The sequence below is a fragment of the Bubalus kerabau genome, chromosome 16 (genome assembly GCF_029407905.1).
Source record: "Bubalus kerabau isolate K-KA32 ecotype Philippines breed swamp buffalo chromosome 16, PCC_UOA_SB_1v2, whole genome shotgun sequence".
Classification (NCBI taxonomy): Eukaryota; Metazoa; Chordata; class Mammalia; order Artiodactyla; family Bovidae; genus Bubalus; species Bubalus kerabau.
In genome coordinates, this window is record NC_073639.1 from 74,695,171 (window position 1) to 74,716,449 (window position 21,279).

The window sequence follows — 21,279 nt, forward strand, 5'->3', positions numbered from 1 at the left end:
GTAACACTCACATGCACTATAGGGTAAATTATACCTGGATCTTTTTTTCCAACACAACTCTTCCTGAACTGTGTAACTTCAAAGCCAGTTTTGGCCAAGTTGACTCTAAGAGCTATGGTCACTAGGTCACAGGATGTATGTCTGGGCCAGGACACCAGGGCGCATTCTGAAGCCATTCCTGTGGGTCTGCAGCTATGAGATCTGAGATGAGTCCCCTGGTTCTTCCTGGTGCTTTCTGCTCAAGGTTCCCAGCTATGACCACCCACCTCCAAGCCCCACACAAACCCCTCCTCTGATCACCCACTGGTCTCCCTCAGGCACAGGAACCTAACCCAGTCCCCAAAGGTCATCAGAGCATTGTTTGGGCGGGGCAGGGACGACGGTCATTTGCATGAAAGTCCCCTCCCCCTCTCAGGGTATGAAGAGGGGAAGGAGCAGTGTGGGGATGCTCTGCTCAGCTGTGGGGCCACAGAAGGCAGGACGCCGTGACATGTCCACCATGGCCTGGTCCCCTCTGCTCCTCACCCTGATCTCTCTCTGCACAGGTGACTGGATGCGGAGACAGGGGAGGGGTCTTGGGAAGACACATATGCTGTGTTCCCCGCTATCGTGCCTGGACCCCCGAGTCACCATCTCTGTCTCTCTCCCTTCCAGGATCCTGGGCCCAGGCTGTGCTGACTCAGCCGTCCTCCGTGTCCGGGTCCCTGGGCCAGAGCGTCTCCATCACCTGCTCTGGAAGCAGCAGCAACGTTGGGAGTGGCAATTATGTGAGCTGGTACCAACAGATCGAAGGATCGGCCCCCAGAACCCTCATCTATGGTGCGACCAGTCGAGCCTCGGGGGTCCCCGACCGATTCTCCGGCTCCAGGTCTGGGAACACAGCCACCCTGACCATCAGCTCGCTCCAGGCTGAGGACGAGGCGGATTATTTCTGTGCATCTGCTGACAGTAATAGCGACAATGGCACCGTGCTCCAGGCCGGGGGGAAGTGAGACAAAAACCTGCCCTCCCTCAAGTCACGGGCCTCCCGGGCTGAAGCATCTGCTGCCAGTGCAGACACTTCTGTTGTTTGTTTGATTTAAAACGGGGGTCTGAGCCCCACACCAGGAAATTGGTCTGGGAAATCCTTTCAGTTCTTCTTCATTCTGCCCCCTCACCAAGGCTTTGCTTTCGGCAACCACATTTTATATGAATATCTGAAATTGAGCAGAAGGACCTGAATGCCCGAGGCAGCTCCTGGTGGACAGAGTCCATGATGGTCAGGTCAGAACCAGAGATACAGCGTCCAGCTGTGTCTGATTCAGGACATTTCAGCTCCTCGGTCGGCCCTGGGCAGAGCTGAGGCCCAGGCTGCTGTTCCTGCCTTTCCTGTGACCACCTCTCACCATGTCCAATGAAGATCAGGTAACGGTCATAAGGCTTTCTCAACCAGAGATGAAACAGAAGCCCAGACCTGGTTGAGATTCCCATTTATAATCATAATCTTTTATAGCAAACATTTAATATAGAAAGATTATAAAATTAGAGTAAAAACATCTTTAAATATCTGAGTCAAAAAGAAGTACTATGAGAATCATGATCAAGGGTAAATGAGAACCCCTGGAAGTGACCAAGAAGAGATTTGTTGTACCTGAGAGCCTCCTATTCTCTTTGCAAAGAGAGAAATAAAAACAGAGCCATGTAGTCAGCTGGGAAGGCCCCGGGAGGTCTTGCAAATTCAACCTTGACTACCTATCAAGCTGGGAAGGAAACTCAGACAGAATCGTGACCAGGCACAACCCACTGGGAATGCTGGGTGTTTGAACCCTGGAAACTCGGGGTCAAGTGGTTGTGTTCTGGTAGTGAACCCACGAGTTAGGCGGAGCAAACTCAGACATTAGGGTATCCTGAAATTCATTAGTTTATCAGCATACCATTCAGGGGTCTGAGGTCATTCAGTTCAGTTCAGTTCAGTTCAGTAGCTCAGTCACGTCCAACTCTTTGCGACCCCATGATCACATCATGCCAGGCCTCCCTGTCCATTACCGACTCCCGAATTCCACCCAAACACATGTGCATCTAGGAGGTGATGCCATCCAGCCATCTCATCCTCTGTCGTCCCCTTCTCTTCCTGCCCCCAATCCCTCCCAGCATCAGGGTCTTTTCCAGTGAGTCAACTCTTTGCCTGATGTGGCCAAAGTATTGGAGTTTCAGCTTCAGCATCAGTCATTCCAATGAACACCCAGGACTGGTCTCCTTTAGGATGGACTGGTTGGATCTCTCATTAGGTACCTGGAAAAATCAATGACCAGGCCTAAACTAGATGAAGGCGACTCATTCTACTGCCCTGGGCGGTGACATCAGGAAGACCCACCTGCAGGTGTGAGAAAGCCCTTCCAGGAGGCTGTGGTGTGAAGTGGGGGAGGAGGAGGTCTGAGTCCAGCAGGGGGCGCAATGGGTCGGCTGCGGAGAGCGCAGGGTCCTGGCCAGGCAGGCTGGCACCTCCTCCCTTGGCTCTTGCCCACGTGGGCAGCAGGGTCCTCAGTGGAGGGTGACGTCCTGCACCTGGGCCGCCAGGGGACACGGCAGCTCTCAGCTCAGAGCCACAGGCTTGCCTCTTAGTTCCTGCTGCTCTGTCGTGGGGTCAGTGCCCAGACCTGCCATCCAACCAAGGCCAGAGGGACGGTCATAAAACAAGAATGAACTTCATTCAGGAACCTCGACCTCAAGGGATACCTGGACAGGGGATGAGAGACCCCTGCAGAGGCGGCCCCATTGCCCACAGAACACCCGGGTGTTCCCCGTGGAAGAGGGATGCAGGCAAGGACCCTCTGTCACCATCTGTGTCATTTAAAAACGTTCCCTGGTGTGTTATTTGGCAATTTCAACATTTTGAATTGAACCATGGAAACTGACATTGTGTCAGTTTTTGTGGCTCCCTTACTCGTTCCTTCCCGTTATATTAATACTTTATATTAACACTTGTAACATGAAATATATGGAATCAGAAGTTTGGCCACACTGTCATCAATATGTTCGTATAATAAGAAAAGAATTCAGTAGGAATATGTATTTCTCTCCTCTATGAGCTGAGGTTCTCAAACACCTCTGACAAAAATCATGTGAATTTTATTAAACAGCTACTTTAGCAGCAAACCTAACATGAATACAAATAAGAATAGTATTTACATTTTTATGTCAAAGAAACAAGAATGAACAAGACTTTCCCGTCTCTTCCACACACATTAACTTGAAATGTCTGACCTCCTTCTCCTCCTCGTTCCCCACACATCCCTCCTCCGTCCCGGGTCCATCGGCTCCACCCAGAACCACAGGGAAGGGAGTTTTACAAGGTCCACGATGCTCACCACACCTACCTGTTCACGCACCGTGTTTTTCTATTTCTGATGATGAGACATGTGTCCCAACTTTGTTGTGACTGAACTTGCCAGCTATCATAATTGCATGATGAGATGGTGACCTTTACCCGTGAAATCCGCAGTTCTATTGAAGGTACTCCACATGGTCATGGCTGTTTACAGCACAGGACGCTGTCACCCTAAGCCTGCCCATGCGGCTCTGCATGCCACTCCCCACCTCCCATCCTGGTCTCCCCACCGCTGGGACAAGAGACAGTTTAAAAGAGTGCTTTCAAGGGCCACCCCTTACCCTTCACAGCAGACACAGGCTCCGGGATTTCCTGCTCGGCTCAGGGCTAGAGGAGGAGGACGGACAGCACCACACAGAGGGGACTCAGGGTTCCCTGAGAAGACAGAGAGTATTCTAAAGACGGGCTCAGGTGTGGGAAAGGCTGAATTATTGGGCCAAAGAATAAGACTTAGAACGAAATGGCAACCCACGCCAGTATTCCTGCCTAGAGAATCCAGTGGACAGAGGAGCCTGTCCATGGGGTCACACAGAGTTGGGCACGACTGAAGCAACTTAGCATGCGTGCGTGCATGCACCAGAGAAGGAAATGGCAACCCACTCCAGCGTTCTTGCCTGGAGAGCCCCAGGGATGGAGGAGCGTTGTGGGCTGCCATCTGTGAGGTCGCACAGAGTCAGACACGACTGAAGTGACTTAGCAGCATCAGAGGAAGACTTACAAACTCCTCCTTCACCCTCAGACACTCCGGGGAGGAGATAGAGGACCAAGATCACCAAGGTCACAGGAGTACATTTGCTGGCAGATGTCACCCCATCACTCAGGGGCTCCTCCCCGAGCTGTCCCTGCTCTAAGTGAGGTCCAGCATCTGCCTCCCTCAGAACCCCCACACATGGGGACATCAGGTGACCTTGGCAGGGAGAGGAGGAAGTGATTTGCATGAGGCCCCTCCTCCTCCTGACAGGCTGGAGGCATGAAAAGGCCCAGGACTCCACCTGCAGCCCAGGAGGCTGAGGAGGCCGCATCCTGGGAGGGTCCCCACCATGGCCTGGACGCTGCTTCTGCTCGGGCTCCTCACTTCCGGCTCAGGTCAGGGGCCGGGACTCTGTATCCTTGGGGCACCTCCAAGCAGGGTCTGAGGGCCCTTGTCTCCATAACAACCCCTGTCTCTCTCTTGTTCCTTTTAGGGGTGGATGCTCAGACTGTGGTCCAGGAGCCCAGCACTGTCAGTGTGTCCAGGGGGGACGGTCACCCTCACCTGTGGACTGAGCCCTGGGTCAGTCACTACCAGTAACTACCCAGCTGGTACTAGCCAACCCCAGGCCAGGCTCCCCGACTGCTTATCTACAGCACAAACACCCGCCCCTCTGGGGTCCCTGCTCACCTCTCTGGCTCCATCTCTGGGAACAAATCCACCCTCGCCATCTTGGGGGCCCAGTCCAAGGACAAAGCCGATTATCACTGTGGTCTGGGAACTGGTAGTTACAACGCCGCAGTGATGTAAGCCCATGGGGGAAGTGCTACCAAAACCTGCCCTTGTGCTCAGAGGGCTCAGCGCTTAGTGGCAGGAGAGGCGAGGAGAGGTGGGACAGGTCAGGGTCCCCATGGGGAGGGAGGCTCTGGGCCCGTCTCCTGTCTGGTGGTTCATGGCCACGTGTGTCCTCCCAGCTCTCCCCGGTGTGTCCATCTCCCCAGGGGACCCCTCTCTGCCCCTATTGTTGGCAATGAGGCTTGGCTCCACAGGGAGACTCAGACCCCCACCACTGCCATTAGGACTCTTGCCATTCAAATCACACTAAGAGATGTACAGCACCATGAACTTGATCTTGGAGACAAATTAATATTCCATTTACCTGAAGGGGCACCACCAGTGGAATTTTCTAGAGTGCAGTTTCCCAACTGGAGCTCCTGAATCACAGCCTTTTGTTGGTGGCAGGAATCTGTGGTGAACAAGAAACTACCCCCTCTCCCCAAATATTTAGGAACATCAAAATTCCAGACGTATGTCTTTGTCTGTTATTGGGAAATAACCCCTGAGAATTGTCTTACAATTCAGTCCAGGCATGTTAATTCCCCATAACACATTCACTCCCAGTTTTTGGATTGTGATAAATCCAAAACCCCAGAAACACAATTCACATCCGAGGCCATGGGGAAAACTGTGTCTTTATTTAAGCATAAGACTGGAAGTTGGGAGGAATTTCCGCAAACCTGTGCTGTCTACGGACACATCTCGAGGCTCATGGGAGGACTTATGCTCCTGGAAGAACCTTACTCAGAACTGGCTCCAAAAATCCCCTCACTCTCGGCCGACCGCCTGGGGGCCGGGATGCCAGGTCATGGCTGGGCTCCTCAGCACGTGGACCAGGCCTTGTGTGGGGAGATGGAGCAGCAACAAGGGGAGACCGAGCGAGGGGAAAGCAGGCTCGTGTGCACCCCCGTCCCCCTGCTGGTGACTGTGGGGCCAGGAAGACCTGGGCCTGACCCCACCTGGGTCATCAGTGCTGAATGTGAGGTGCGGCCGGTGGTTGGCCCTGCGATCACCCCTCCCTCCCTGGTGTCCCAAGTCCTCAGAGTCCAGGGAGCTGAGCCTCATGCTGCGCAGCACCGCAACCCCCTCAGCCTGGCTCCCCTCCCCAAGGGCAGCAGCCCAACAAGGAGTGGTCTCAAACCCCTGGGTGGAAGGAGCTGCTGACAGGAGTTGCCCCAGGTGCCCGGGTCAGCGTCAGACACAGAGCAGTGGGGTCAGAGCACCCGGTTGCTGGGTCAGTGGGCAGAGGATACGCACCCCTCACTGATGGGCTCTTAGTTGGAAAACGCAGCTCTTTCCTTCCTCACATTTTCCCACCCTGGACATACCCCGAGCGCGTCACCAGGGGGCGCTGTGCACCCTCTCGGAACTGGCGGAACCGAGCACACCAGATGGCCCCCTGACCCGGGCTTGTCCCTGGGCTCAGTGGACTGAGTTGGAGGTCTCAGCAGGTGCTTCCTCTCAGGAGACAGACTTAGAGCCCTGGCCCCTCAAGCTTTGGGAGTGAAGCTTCAAACAGGACTGAGGACCCAGAATTAGAGGGCGTCCTGTCAAGGTCTTCAGACTCTACCCGCTTCCCCAAGAGCAGAGAAGGCAGGAGGCCCCAGAGCCGAGCCTAACCCTCAGCTCCCCCCTGCCTCCTCTGGCTCCTCTTCAGCCCTTTCCTCGGGGCCCCCTCCTCCTCTTATGCTTCATGAGTTTCCTACCCAATCCCGGGCTCCTCTTTATTATACAACCCTCCACGTGAGATGGCCTCCAGACGCCCTCTCAGTCCTGACCCCTTAAGCAGCCAGGACGCCATGGGACAGACTCGTGCTGAAGGGTTTGAGAGGAAGCCACGGTCAGCCCTGAGGTCATGGGGGACACAAAAGTGGATTTCGGCCCTAAGGAGGGGACAGTTCCCAGAGCAGGGAGCAGGATCTGTCCCTGAGGGGCTCTGATCAGCAGGTCATAGGATGCATATCTGGGCCTGGACACCAGGGGGCTCGGGGGCAGTTCTTGAGGGTTGGTGGGTGAGAGCTGGGCCCAGTCTCCTGGCACTGTATGGTGGCTTCAGCTCAGGGTTCCCAGCTGTGACCTCCCAACCCTGGGCCACCCACAGCTGTGCCCCTGCCACCCCCTGGGCATCCTCAGACACAGGGACCTGATCCAGAGCCCAGGGAGGGGTCAGAGAGCTGTGGGGTGGAGTATGGGTGCAATGGTGGGGTTATTTGCATGAATGAACACTCCCTCTCTCAGTATGAAGAGGGGACGGAGAGGTGGGGACGCTCTGCTCAGCTGTGGGGCCACAGAAGGCAGGACGCCCTGACCGTGTCCACCATGGCCTGGTCCCCTCTGCGCCTCACGCTGGTCACTCTCTGCACAGGTGACTGGATGTGGGGACAGGGGAAGGGCCCGGGGAAGACACATCCCTTCTCCCTCCTCTTCTTCCTGAAGCCCACAATCACTATCTCTGTCTCTCACCCTTCCAGGATCCTGGGCCCAGGCTGTGCTGACGCAGCTGCCCTCCGTGTCCGGGACTTTGGGTCAGAGGGTCACCCTCTCCTGCATTAGAAGCAGCAGCAACACTGGGGGTCTTTATGTGAGCTGGTACCAACAGCTCCCAGGAAAGGCCTCCACACATCTGATCTATGGAAATAGCAAATGACCCTCAGGACTCCCAGGTTGATTCTCTGGCTCCAAGTCAGCCTCTCTGACCACCTCAGTTCATGCTGAGGACGACACTGATTATTACTGTTTCTCATGGGCTGACGGCTTGAAAGTTTGCACAGTGCTTCAGGCCAGAGAGAAGGAGACAAAAACCTGCTTCCCGCACAGCCATGGGGCTCCCAGGGCAATGTGTTTGCCCCTCCCTTCCTGGAGTCCATGAGACCACGGAACCCAGCTGTCTGGGTGTCCCCTGACTTCAGCTCAGCTGCCCCCTCAGCTCGACTCCCCTCCCTAGGCCAGCGGCACACAAGGGGTGGTCACACGCCCCTGGATGAAGGAGCTGCTCACAACAGTTGCCCCCGGTTCCCAGGTTGGAGTCAGCAGCACAGAACAGGGGGGTTAGTGCCACCCTTGCTGGGTCACTGGGCAGCGAACGCACATCCCTGAGCTTCTGCCACAGAAGCATCTCCTGTTAAAGGAAAAGGAAATAGAACCCAGAGTTTCTACAAGCAATTTCCACACAGTCCAGGATCCAGTAAAAAAATGTCGCTTCTATCAAGAACCAGGAAACTAAATAATGAAGGGAAGTGAGACAGCATAGACATCACTGGTGAGATGCCTGAGATGATGAAATCAGGTGACAGATGTTTTTAGGGAGAAATCATCAAATCTACTTGATGAGCAAATACAAACACTCTTGGGTCCTAAGGAAAAGGAGATAAGTGTAGGAAAAGGAGAAAAAGTGTCAGAATCACATGAAAATACAATAGGAGAAATAAAAAACAAGTATCTGTACACTATCAAAGACATGTAATACTTATTGCTATTCAATTCATTCATTTGTTTATTGAAAGAGTGTTTGGTGACAGGAAAAAAGAGTGCCCCTGCTTCCTCTCGTAAGGCATCCCAGGTGTCGCTAGAGGTAAAGAACCCGCCTGCCAATGCAAGGGACATAAGAGATGTGGGTTCTGTCCCTGGGGTGGGAAGATCCTCTGGAGCAAGAAACGGCAACCCTCTCCAGTGTTCTTGCCTGGAGAGTCCCATGGACAGACAAGCCTGGTGGGCTAGAGTCCACGGGGTCGCCAAAGAGTCAGACAGGATTGAGAACCAAGTGACTGAGCAGCACCTTGCTCCCTCTCACCGCCGTGAACGTTTCCCGGGAGCGTCACCAGGGGGCGCTGTGCACCTGCTCAGAACGGGCAGCCCCTCAACACACCCCTATGGTCGCCTGAGCTGGCCCTGCACCGGGGCTCAGTGGACTGAGTTGGATGTGACAGCAGGTGCTTCCTCTCAGGGGACAGACTCAGAGCCGCGACCCCAGGCCTCCTCCTGGGACTGAAGCTGCACCCGGGGCCGAGCACCCAGAATTGGAGGGTGAAGGGGTCAGGTGGTCATCAGTCCCCACCCTCTTCCCAGAAACAGAGGAGGGGAGGAGCCCCCAGAGCCCATCCCGTGCACCCCTCCAGCTCTCCTCAGCCTGCGCCCGCTCCTCCTCATCTCTTTGCTCAGAGCCTGCCCTCCCGCTCCCCTCATTCATGACTTTCCTCCCAATTCTGGGCCTCGCTCTTTCTACAAACATACACTGTTGACCTCCACAGTGATGACCAAGCTCATGCTCTTCGAAAGTCATGAACGAATTTCCAGATCTTTCTGAAACATCACTTCCTTATCTCCCTCGTTGAACCTCTCTAACCCCTTCCTTCCCGAGAAGCCTCAGGTTTCCGGCTCTCAGGTGTGACCCCAGCTCGAGCCCTCCCTGGTCCACCCCTGGTTCCCCCTCATTTCCCAGGGGATTCAGTGATGCCCCCCCAGCAGCTGTTTTGTCCCGTGAACGTGCACACTCCGTCCTGTGTGCCCATTGAGTCAGGAGTCAGGAGGGGAGAGAAACCCTGGTCCTGACACCTGGGAAATAATTCCTGGCCGAGGAGTGTGTGTGCTCAGCTGCTGTGGGACTGACTTTATGCACAGTGAGCCCGGGAGAAGCTGCTGGAGCCCTGGACTGGGAAAGCAGACCCTGTCCTGGGGCTCTGCCCCTGGGGCCGTGACTGCTGCTCTGTCTGGACCATGCCTAGGTCAGGTTTGATCCCCCTGATCACGTCTGAGATTCCTGAGAACAGCTGATCTGCCTTGTCATGTCCTGTCCCTCATCTCAGATCTAAGACCGACCCATGGCTCTGATTACTCAGCCTGCCCTGTTTCACAGAGAGAACATCCTGCTAAGACATGAAAATCCTTCAGTGGAGATGCCATACATGTCATAAAGTCTTTAAAATGATCTTATTTAAAGAACAGAATCTACAAGGAAAATTATGTTTTAGAAATAGTACCATGGCAATGCAAAATTAAAATAGAGCCAGAGTCGGACACAACTTAGTGACCGAACCACAACATTTTCTTCAGTTAAGTTTAGGCATCTATTTTAATTGATGACCTTGAATTTTTACTACTCCATGATCACATTTTGGTTCATTTAAAATCTCAAAGTCACATATCCACTGTGTAACACTCACATGCACTACAGGGTAAATTATACCTGGATCTTTTTTTTCCACACAACTCTTCCTGAACTGTGTAACTTCAAAGCCAGTTTTGGGAAAGTTGACTCTAAGAGCTCTGATCACTATGTCACTTGATGTATGTCCTGGCCAGGACACCAGGGGGCGCTCCAAGCCATTTCTGTGAGTCTGCAGCTATGAGATCTGAGTACCTTGGTGCTTCCAGGTGCTTTCTGCTCAGGGTTCCCAGCTATGACCTCCCACCCACAAGTCCCACACATCCCTGCCTCTGATCACGCACCAGTCTCCCTCAGGCACAGGAAGCTGACCCAGGTCCCAGAGGTGTTCAGAGCGTTGAGGGGGTTGGAGAGGAGGACGGTCATTTGCATGAAAGTCCCCTCCCCCTCTAAGCCTATGAAGAGGGGAAGGAGCGGTGTGGGGACGCTCTGCTCAGCTGTGGGGCCACAGAAGGCAGGACACCGTGACATGTCCACCATGGCCTGGTCCCCTCTGCTCCTCACCCTGATCTCTCTCTGCACAGGTGACTGGATGCGGGGACAGGGGAGGGGTCTTGGGAAGACACACATGCTGTGTTCCCCGCTGTCGTGCCTGGACCCCCGAGTCACCATCTCTGTCTCTCTCCCTTCCAGGATCCTGGGCCCAGGCTGTGCTGACTCAGCCGTCCTCCGTGTCCGGGTCCCTGGGCCAGAGGGTCTCCATCACCTGCTCTGGAAGCAGCAGCAACGTTGGGAGTGGCAATTATGTGAGCTGGTACCAACAGATCGAAGGATCGGCCCCCAGAACCCTCATCTATGGTGCGACCAGTCGAGCCTCGGGGGTCCCCGACCGATTCTCCGGCTCCAGGTCTGGGAACACAGCCACCCTGACCATCAGCTCGCTCCAGGCTGAGGACGAGGCGGATTATTTCTGTGCATCTGCTGACAGTAGTAGCAGTAATGGCACCGTGCTCCAGGCCGGGGGGAAGTGAGACAAAAACCTGCCCTCCCCCAAGTCACGGGCCTCCCGGGCTGAAGCATCTTCTGCCAGTGCAGACACTTCTGTTGTTTGTTTGATTTAAAACGGGGGTCTGAGCCCCACACCAGGAAATTGGTCGGGAAATCCTTTCAGTTCTGCTTCATTCTGTGCCCTCACCAAGGCTTTGCTTTCAGCAACCACATTTTATATGATTATCTGAAGTTGAGCAGAAGGCCCTGAATGCCAGAGCCAGGTCTTGGCAGACAGACTCCATGACGGTCAGGTCAGAACCAGAGAGACAGCGTACAGCTGTGTCTGATTCAGGACACTTCAGCTCCTCGGCCGTCCCTGGGCTGAGCTGAGGTCCAGGATGCTGCTCCTGCCTTTCCTGTGACCACCTCTCAGGCTTCCTCAGAGCTCCAAGCCTGTGGGGAATAGACCAGGACTCCTGTCTCACCGGGGGAGGTGGGGCAGCCCAGGGGCTTCCTGCTCAGGCTCTGCTGGAAGTTCTGCTCCTGCTCCACCCTGGGTCCAGGCCATCGGGGGGTCTGCCCAAGCATGGAGGCTTCTCCTCTCCCCTCTGTCTTCAAAGTCCCTCCAGCAGCCCATTCCCAGGAGAGGGTCTCAAAGGACACAGAAAATCTGTCTCCCCATTACTTGGGACACAGGGTTTGCTGGTTCTCTATCTCAGTGTTCGAGGTGGGGGTCTGTCAGCACATCTCAGCCCTGGGAGGCCCCCAAGCCCTCGGCCCTCTCTCCTGCACAGGGAGCAGATCCTGCTCTGAGCCTCCTCTGTCCCCTCGTGGTGTTCGGGGCTCAGGCAGTGGGGACTCAGCCAGGGTTGGTGACTCCATGGACTCTCAGCCACACTCACCTGCCTGGGAACAGCAACACTATTCGCACTAAGGGGGCAACTTGGCTGCCGTGTCAGTCGTGCTGAGTCCCAAGCTCTGAGCACAGGAGTCACAACCCGCCCGCAGGGTCTCAGCGAGGCTGGCGGGCTCCAGGTCGGGTGGGGCCGCCTGACCATCTCTGGGCCCAGTCCGAGGACGAGGCTGATTGTTCTTGCTCAGCTGGGATTCAGCCCTGGTGCTCACAGGAGGCCTCACTCAGGGGGAAGTGACCCAACCCTGAGCTCCCGGCCTCACCCGCACGTGGGGTCACGGAGCACAGGTCACATGCCTCTGTCCTGCTCCCTGTCACTGCCCTTTCACACACACATGCGGGGTCTGCACATTGGCTGCCTGGGCTGTGGGGCCACAGTTAACAGTGATGTATTTTGTAATAAGTGGCATTATTCCTTCTAATTCTCCCTTTTCCCTTAAGCCTTAAATTTGCCCTAGCCTCAATATTCATACACTCCAAATGAGATATTTTCCACTGTATCAGAGGACACTTGCTAATAGCCTCCATATCAAGCAGTGAGGATCTCTGGCTGGTGGAATCGGGCCTCAGACACAGCTACTGAGCAAGGAACAGAATTATCACACGTTGTGGGAAGCGGACACTGTAGCAGCAGCTCAGAAATGGACATAAAGTCGTACTTCATTTCACACGGTGAGAATAAGAATATGTGGCCGTACTTCACCACTTACTGCAGAGGTTTTCACCCCAAACCTCCTCAGCTGCTTTTCTTAGTCCTTCCGTTCCTTCTGAGGTCATTTAGGGGAAGGGAGTTTAGAATACTCCATGACAATCACACCATCTTGTCAGACACGTGCTCATTTTCAGATCCGCTCAGGAGTCATGAGTCTCTGTTATTTTCATTTGGTATTTTGGAGAATCTTAATTTCATAGTTGTATTAATGGCAACCGACTCCAGTATTCTTGCCTGGAGAATCCCATGGACAGAAGAACCTTGTGGGCTACAGTCCATGGGGTCGAAAGAGTCGGACATGACTGAGTGACTTTCACTATTGTTAACCTAAGTTGTAACTATATTGTGTCCACCCCCGTGTATTGATGGTTTCTCTCACCACAAACAGCTGATGCCCTGGTGCTGCTGTGGGTGTCAACATTGGATCAGCAGCCCTGAACCGAGGATTCCTGTGACCGGCAATCAGGGCCTGTGTGTGGAGAGATCCCTGTCCCTTCACAGACCGCAGGTGACTCTGTGGCTCCCTGCACCCTGAGCAGTGACATCAGTGTTGGCCACTCTGCTGTTACTGGAACCAGCAGAAGCCAGCGAGCCCTCCTCGATCCTCTGGTCCTACCATTCAGACTCCAGTAAGAACCAGGCTCCAGGGTCCCCACAGGTTTTCTGGATACAAAGATGCCTTGGCCAACATGGGGCTCCTGCTCGTCTCTGGCTGCAGCCTGAGGATGAGGCTGACTCTGACCGTGCAGGCTGGTGCAACAGGGCTTCTCACAGTGACACAGGTAGACGGGAAACTGGGACGAGAGCCTCAGCCTGTCAGGGGCTTGTTCTTAGAGAACTGTCAATTCTTAAATAATACCCCAGAATCAATTAATTCCTAAGGTATGTTCTGGTTCATAATAAGTCTACTCCCAGTTGTACAGTCAGTTTTGCTGAAGTTTCAGAAAATGAAAACAATTTCTGATACCACTGAAGTGCACCGTGATCATCCGTGTGATCAAGGGAGCCGTGGAGCTGAGCTCCCTCACTTAAGATCAGGAGCAGGAGGCTTGCCCAGATGCGCCTTCAGCAGAGTCCTTGCACCATCCCAGCAGGCAGATCGTCCCCCAGGGTTTGAACCCTGCTCCTGAAGGGGCAGAGCAGAGAGCGTGAGGAGTGAGGGGCACCGGTGATACATCACAGAAGGCAGGAAACCCTGGGTGGTTCTCCTGACCCACAGGTGCTGGCTCTGTCCTGCCCTCTGCTCCGCTCCTCTCCACACCATTGGAGCATTTTCTACTTCAGGGCTGTGGTGGTCTGTGGACTGTCAGGAGCAGGGGCTCCCCAAGATGTGTCCGTGTCCCTCTGCTTGTGACGCCCCCAATGAGCTCAGATCCAAGGGCCCCACGGCCTGTAGAAGGAACAGCAGTGAAACGGGGATCACCATGGCAATGATGACAAGGGATTCCAGGCAAAGTCCCTGCCTTTGTGACTGATGACAGAGGTGAGACACTCAGGGGTTCACCCTGTTCTCTGCCCCCTGGTGGGTCCTCACGCCCTCCTGGATCCCTCTGGACCCCAGCCTGGTGAGGAGGCTGGTCATCACTGTCACACGGCTCATCACTAACCACAGCCACAGGGAATCCCCGTGCGATGGGGATGTCTGATGAAAGCTGGCCCTGTGCTCCCATGTCGGTCGTATCACTGCCCTGACCCTGACTGTGACGTCCCCAGTGCTGGTTCAGGTCTCTGCTGTCACTTGTGCTATTACATCCAGGCAGTCTCACCTCCTCATCCAGGTCCATCATTATGGGGTCCACGAAACTGTCTCTTTTTCTGTCTGGTCTCCAAATACAAGCAGAATGCCCAGGTGCCCAGATACACATGGTCCCTCACAGGTAGTGGGCAGGATGTCGAGGAAGCAGAAGCCCAGCATCTGTGCCCTGGAGCCCCAGGGGGCCTCTCCCACCCCCTGCATGTCCCTCTCCTGCTCCAGGCTTTGTGCTCTGCCCTGAACCCTGACCCTTAGGGAAGCTGGGTGCCTCCCTTTCCACGGGGATTGCTGCCTGAAGAGCCCTCCTCTCCAGGTACTGGGAGACCCTCCCCATTGGGATGTGGCTCTCAGACTCCTCACTTGCTCATTTCCTCCTCTTTTGCCTCATGATCTCTCCCCTTTTTCCCTCCCTGCTTCCTTGTTTGAGATGATATTGGATAAATGTCACTATTTTGGACACAGACCTTATAAACCCACCTCCATTAAATCTATGGATTCTAACAATTGAAGGTTAGAACGTTAGACTTCACCATGTCCAATGAAGATCAGGTAACGGTCATAAGGGTTTCTCACCAGAGATGAAACCCTTGTCTGGGATGGGTTTCTCATCCCAGACAAGGATGAGATTCCCATTTATAGGCATAATCTTTTATATCAAATGTTTAATATTGAAAGATTATAAATTTAGACTAAAAACATCTTTAAATATCTGAGTCAAAAAAACGTACTGTGAGGACCATGATCAAGGGTAAATGAGAACCTCTGGAAGTGACCAAGAAGAGCTTTGTTGTTCCTGAGAGCCTCCTATTCTCTTTGCAAAGAGAGAAATAAGAGCAGAGCCATGCAGTGTGGGCTGGGAAGGTCGCGGGAGGCCCTGCAAATTCAGCCTTGACTATTTATCAACCTGGGAAGGAAGCTCAGACAGAATCCTGACCAGGCACCACCCACGGGCATGCTGGGAGTTTGAACCCTGGAAACTCAGGTTCGGGTGGTTGTGTTCTGGCAGTGAACCCACGAGCTAGGCGGAGCAAACTCAGACATCAGGGAATCCTGAAATTCGTTAGTGTATTAGCATACCATTGAGGGGTCTGAGGTCATACAGTTCAGTTCAGTTCAGTCGCTCAGTCGTGTCCAACTCTTTGTGACCCCATGTATCGCATCACGCCAGGGCTCCCTGTCCATCACCAACTCCCGGAGTTCACCCAAACTCATGCATTGAGTCTGTGATGCCATCCAGCCATCTCATCCTCTGTCGTCCCCTTCTCCTCCTTCCCCAATCCCTCCCAGCATCAGGGTCTTTTCCAATGAGTCAACTCTTCACATGAGGTGGCCAAAGTATTGGAGTTTCAGCTTCAGCATTAGTCCTTCCAGTGAACACCCAGGACTGGTCTCCTTTAGGATGGACTGGTTGGATCTCTCATTAGGTACCTGGAAAAATCAATGACCAGGCCCAAACTAGACGAAGGAACTCATTCTACTGCCCTGGGCAGTGACATCAGGAAGACCCAGCTGCAAGTGTGAGAAAGCCCTTCCAGGAGGCTGTGGTGTGAAGTCGGGGAGGAGGAGGTCTGAGTCCAGCAGGGGGCTGGACTCTCTTAATTCTTTCTTAACTCTCTGGTCCTTAGAGCCCAGGGTCCTGGCCAGGCAGGCTGGCACCTCCTCCCTTGGCTCTTGCCCATGTGGGCAGCAGGGTCCTCACTGGAGGGTGATGTCCTACACCTGGGCCCCCAGGTGACATGGCAGCTCTCAGCTCAGAGACACAGGCTTGCCTCTCAGTTCCTGCTGCTCTGTTGTGGGGTCAGTGCCCAGACCTGAAATCCAACTGAGGACAGAGGGACGGTCATACAACAAGAATGAACTTCCTTCAGGAAACTCGACCTCCAGGGATACCTGGACAGGGGATGAGAGACTCCTGCAGAGGCTGCCCCATTGCCCACAGAACGCCCGGGTGTTCCCTGTGGAGGAGGGATGCAGGCAAGGACCCTCTGTCACCATCTGTGTCATTTAAAAACGTTCCCTGTTGGGTTACTTGGCAATTTCAACATTTTGAAGTGAACTATGGAAACTGACATTGTGTCAGTTTTTGTGGCTTCCTTACTCGTTCCTTCCCATTATATTAATACTTTGTTAACACTTGTAACATGAAATATATGAAATCAGAAGTTCAGCCAAACTGTCATCAATATGTTCATATAATAAGAAAAGAATTCAGTAGGAATACATAATAACCCCTTGCACCCCTCCCTCTCCCTGCAGCCTCTTCTGTTCCTCTCTTGCTCTTTCCTAAGAGCACCCCTCTAATCCATGACTTTCCTCCCCAATCCTGGGCTCCTCTCTACAACCCTTCACCAGTGACCTCCTCCTCCAGATCAACGTCACTCTATCAGGTCATGGGTCGGTTTCCAGGCTTCCTTGACCAGACGCTCACTTCCTTGTCCTCCCTTTCAACCTCTCTAGACCTCCTACCAGAGAAGCCTCAGGTCTCCAGACTTCAGGTGTGACCCCAGCTCATCCCCTCCCGGCCAGGGCTGTCACTGCTGCCTTACCTGGACCTCCTTTCACTCAGCTTATCTTCCTATGGTCACTTCTGAGTGTCCGAGGTCAGCAGACCTGACCTGTCACGCACGTTCCCTCAACTCAGCTCTGAACTGACCTATGGCTCCCATACCTCAGCCTGCCCTGTTTTCACAGGCTGCTCAGAGATAAGCACTCCCCGGTGGAGAGGCAATATGTGGCAGAAAGAGCTGGTTCTGGCCCTGCCTCACTCAAAGTCCAAACAAGTTAGGAATACAAATATCTTTGTAGAAATATTTTTACTGGATAATTAAAATTTCCTAGGATACCTATGAAGTCAATTAAAAAGAACTTTTTAATAAAAAAGAACTTACAATCATAATTAGTTTTCCAAAACTGTACCCTTGTGAATGAAAAATTAAGAGAGAACATACATTTTCCATCAGTTTAATTCATGCACAGATTTTAAGGAATGACTGTAGATTTTCACTAATCCATTACCACATTTGGTTTGTTTAAAATCTCACACACGCGGAGTGCAACACCTCACCAGTGCAGGGCACGCTACAGTCAACCGTTCTCTTCCAACCAATCACTTCGACCTCTTCCTTCTCTAACCTGCTATTTGGGATGGTTGGTCCTAACAGCTATTATGTATCAGGATCCCTGGGAACACACGCTGCTCAGAGCCCTTCAGAGTCTCAATAAAAACTGCCAGGAGCATCACCAGGCCTGCTCCCTGCAGCCGGTGCCCTGTGCCTGCAGGACAGACGCCGAGGAGGGGCCACTTCATAAGACAGCCCATGGGACAGGGTCCAGCGTGTGGAAGGCTTCACACACAGTAAGTTGTGTTCAGTTCAGTAGCTCAGTCATGTCCGACTCTTTGCGACCCCATGAACTGCAGCATGCCAGGCTTCCCTGTCCATCACCAACTCCTGGAGTTTACTCAAACTCATGTCCATTGAGTTGGAGATGCCATCCAACCATCTCATCCTCTGTCATCTGCTTTTACTCCTTTCCTCAATCTTCCCCAGCATCAGGGTCTTTTCAAATGAGTCAGTTCTTCGCATCAGGTGGCCAAAGTATTGGAGCTTCAGCTTCAGTATCAGTCTGTCCAATGAATATTCAGGACTGATTTCCTTTAGGATGGACTGGTTGGATCTCCTTGCAGTCCCAATGGACTCTCAAAAGTCTCCTCCAACACCAGAGTTCAAAAGCATCATTTCTTTGGTGCTCAGCTGTCTTTATAGTCCAACTCTCAACTTTTCCATGACTACTGGAAAAACCATAGCTTTGACTAGACAGACCTGTGTTGGCAAAGTAATGTATCTGCTTTGTAATATGCTGTCTAGGTTGGTCATAGCTTTTCTTCCAAGGAGCAAGCGTCTTTTAATTTCATGGCTGCAGTCCCCATCTGCAGTGATTTGGAGCCCAGAAGTGAAGTCTGCCAGTTTCCACTGTTTCCCCATCTATTTGCCATGAAGTGATGGGACCTGATGCCATGATCTTAGTTTTCTAAATGTTGGGTTTTAATCCAACTTTTTCACTCTCCTCTTTCGCTTTCATCCAGAAGCTCTTTAGTTCAAATACACAGTAAAGATGCAGGCATTTAGGAATGCTGAGTCCCCCCTCAGGCCTCTCTCCACACCTTCACCCCCTCCTCAGAGAACTGCCCCTGCTTCCTCAGGGCTGAGGGGACACACAGAGGAAGGAGGGCTCTACCCGCCAGGGAGGAGGCCCACAGAGGAGGGACCCTGCTGTCCTGCACAGAAGGAGACCCACCTTCCTGCTCCAGGGCTGGCACTGCCCTGACCTGTCCCTGATCTGAGAGGAATTTGTATCTCAGATGCCCCTCGGTCCTGACCCCTGAGCAGTCATGGAATCCATGGACAGATTCATCCTGAGGATTTGAGGGGAGCCCATGATGGCCCTGAGCTTGGGGGACACAGAAGGGGCACCTGGCCTGGTGCTAAAGAGGGGACAGCGCACAGAGCAGGAGGCAGGATCTGTCCTTGAGGGCTCTGCTCTCCAGGTCACAGGATGTGTGTCTGGGCCTGGACAAGGGGCAGAGGGTGCTCGGGGTCCATTTCTGAAGCTGGGTGGTGGGAGGCAGAGCTGGGCCCCTCGACAGAGCTCCCTAACAAGGCCTGGTGGCCTCTGCTCAGGGCTCCCAGCTGTGAACTCCCACTCCTGAGACCCACAGAGCCCTACCCCTGACAACTCTCTGGCCACTGTCAGGCATAGAGACCTGGCCCGGGGCCTGGGAGGGTCAGTGTGATGCACGGGATCCTTTGCATGAAAGGACCCTCCCCCTCTCAGGGTATGAAGAGGGGAAGGAACGGTGTGGGGACACTCTGCTCAGCTGTGAGGCTACAGAAGGCAGGACGCACTGACTGTGTCCACCATGCCCTGGTCCCCTCTGCTCCTCACCCTGGTCGCTCTCTGCACAGGTGACTGGATGTGGGGACAGGGGAAGGGCCCTGGGAAGACTCACAGGCCCTACTCCCTGCTCTCCTGTCAGGACCCCAGAGTCACCATGTCTGTCTCTCCCCCTTCCAGGATCCTGGGCCCAGGCTATGCTGACTCAGCCGCCCTCCGTGTTCAGGACTTTGGGTCAGAGGGTTACCCTCTCCTTCACTGGAAGGAGCAGCAACACTGGGGGTCTTTATGTGAGCTGGTACCAACAGCTCCCAGGAAAGGCCCCTAGACTCCTGACATATGAAAATAGCAAACGACCCCAGGGGTCCCAGATCGATTCTCTGGCTCCAAGTCTGGCAACTCAGCCTCTCTGACCACCTCAGTTCATGCTGAGGACGACACTGATTATTACTGTTTCTTATGGGCTGACGGCTTGAAAGTTTGCACAGTGCTTCAGGCCAGAGAGGAGGAGACAAAAACCTGCTTCCCCCACAGCCATGGGGCTCCCGGGGCAAGGTGTTTGCCCCTCCTTTCCTGGAGTCCCTGAGACCACGGAACCCAGCAGACTGAGTGTGCCCTGACTGCAGCTCAGCTGCCCCCTCAGTTCGACTCCCCTCCCTAGGCCAGCGGCACACAAGGGGTGGTCACACGCCCCTGGATGAAGGAGCTGCTCACAGCAGTTGCCCCCGGTTCCCAGGTTGGAGTCAGCAGCACAGAGCAGGGGGGTCAGTGCCGCCCTTGCTGGGTCACTGGGCAGCGAACGCACATCCCTGAGCTTCCACCACAGAAGCATCTCCTGTTAAAGGAAAAGGAAATGGAACCCAGAGTTTCTACAAGCAATTTCCACACAGTCCAAGATCCAGTAAAAATCGTCACTTCTATCAAGAACCAGGAAACTAAATAATGAAGGGAAATGAGACGGCATAGACATCACTGAGATGCCTGAGATGATGAAATCAGGTGACAGATGATTTTAGGGAGAAATCATCAAATCTACTTGATGAGCAAATACAAACACTCTTGGGTCCTAAGGAAAAGGAGACAAATGTAGGAAAAGGAGAAAAAGTACTCAGAATCACCTGAAAATACAATAGAAGAAATCAAAAAAGTATCTGTACACTATCAAAGACATGTAATACTTATTGCTATTCAATTCATTCATTTGTTTATTGAAAGAGTGTTTGGTGACAGGAAAAAAGAGCGCCCCTGCTTCCTCTCATAAAACATCCCAGGTGTCGCTAGAGGTAAAGAACCCGCCTGCCAATGCAAGGGACATAAGAGATGTGGGTTCTGTCCCTGGGGTGGGAAGACCCTCTGGAGCAAGAAACGGCAACCCTCTCCAGTGTTCTTGTCTAGAGAATCCCATGGACAGATGAGCCTGGTGGGCTAGAGTCCACGGAGTCGCCAAAGAGTCAGACAGGATTGAGAACCAAGGAACTGAGCAGCATCTTGCTCCCACTCTCACTGCCGTGAACGTTCCCCGGGTGCGTCACCAGGGGGCGCTGTGCACCTGCTCAGAACTGACAGCCCCTCAACACACCCCCATGGTCCCCTGAGCTGGCCCTGCACCCGGGCTCAGCGGACTGAGTTGGATGTGACAGCAGGTGCTTCCTCTCAGGGGACAGACTCAGAGACACGCCCCCCAGGCCTCCTCCTGGGAGTGAAGCTGCACCCCGGGCTGAGCACCCAGAATTGGAGGGTGAAGGGATCAGGTGGTCATCACTCCCCACTCTCTTCCCAGAAACAGAGGAGGGGAGGAGCCCCAGAGCCCACCCCGTGCACCCCTCCAGCTCTCCTCAGCCTGCGCCCGCTCCTCCTCATCTCTTTGCTCAGAGCCTGCCCTCCCACTCCCCTCATTCATGACTTTCTTCCCAATTCTGGGCCTCGCTCTTTCTACAAACACACACTGTTGACCTCCACAGTGATGACCAAGCTCATGCTCTTAGAAGGTCATGAACGAGTTTCCAGATCTTCCTGCAACAC

General features: G+C 53.6%; 2 gene segments (V, D, J or C); both read left to right on the forward strand.

The window, feature by feature from the left end:
- The first annotated feature begins 460 nt into the window (after positions 1-460).
- LOC129629769 (immunoglobulin lambda variable 1-40-like) lies at positions 461-992 on the forward strand. The segment is given in 2 exon segments: positions 461-545; positions 655-992. Coding segments are annotated over 2 exon segments (393 nt in total).
- A 3,415-nt stretch (positions 993-4,407) lies between these two features.
- On the forward strand, positions 4,408-11,027 carry LOC129629770 (immunoglobulin lambda variable 2-18-like). The segment is given in 2 exon segments: positions 4,408-4,453; positions 10,690-11,027. Coding segments are annotated over 2 exon segments (384 nt in total).
- Positions 11,028-21,279: the final 10,252 nt, after the last annotated feature.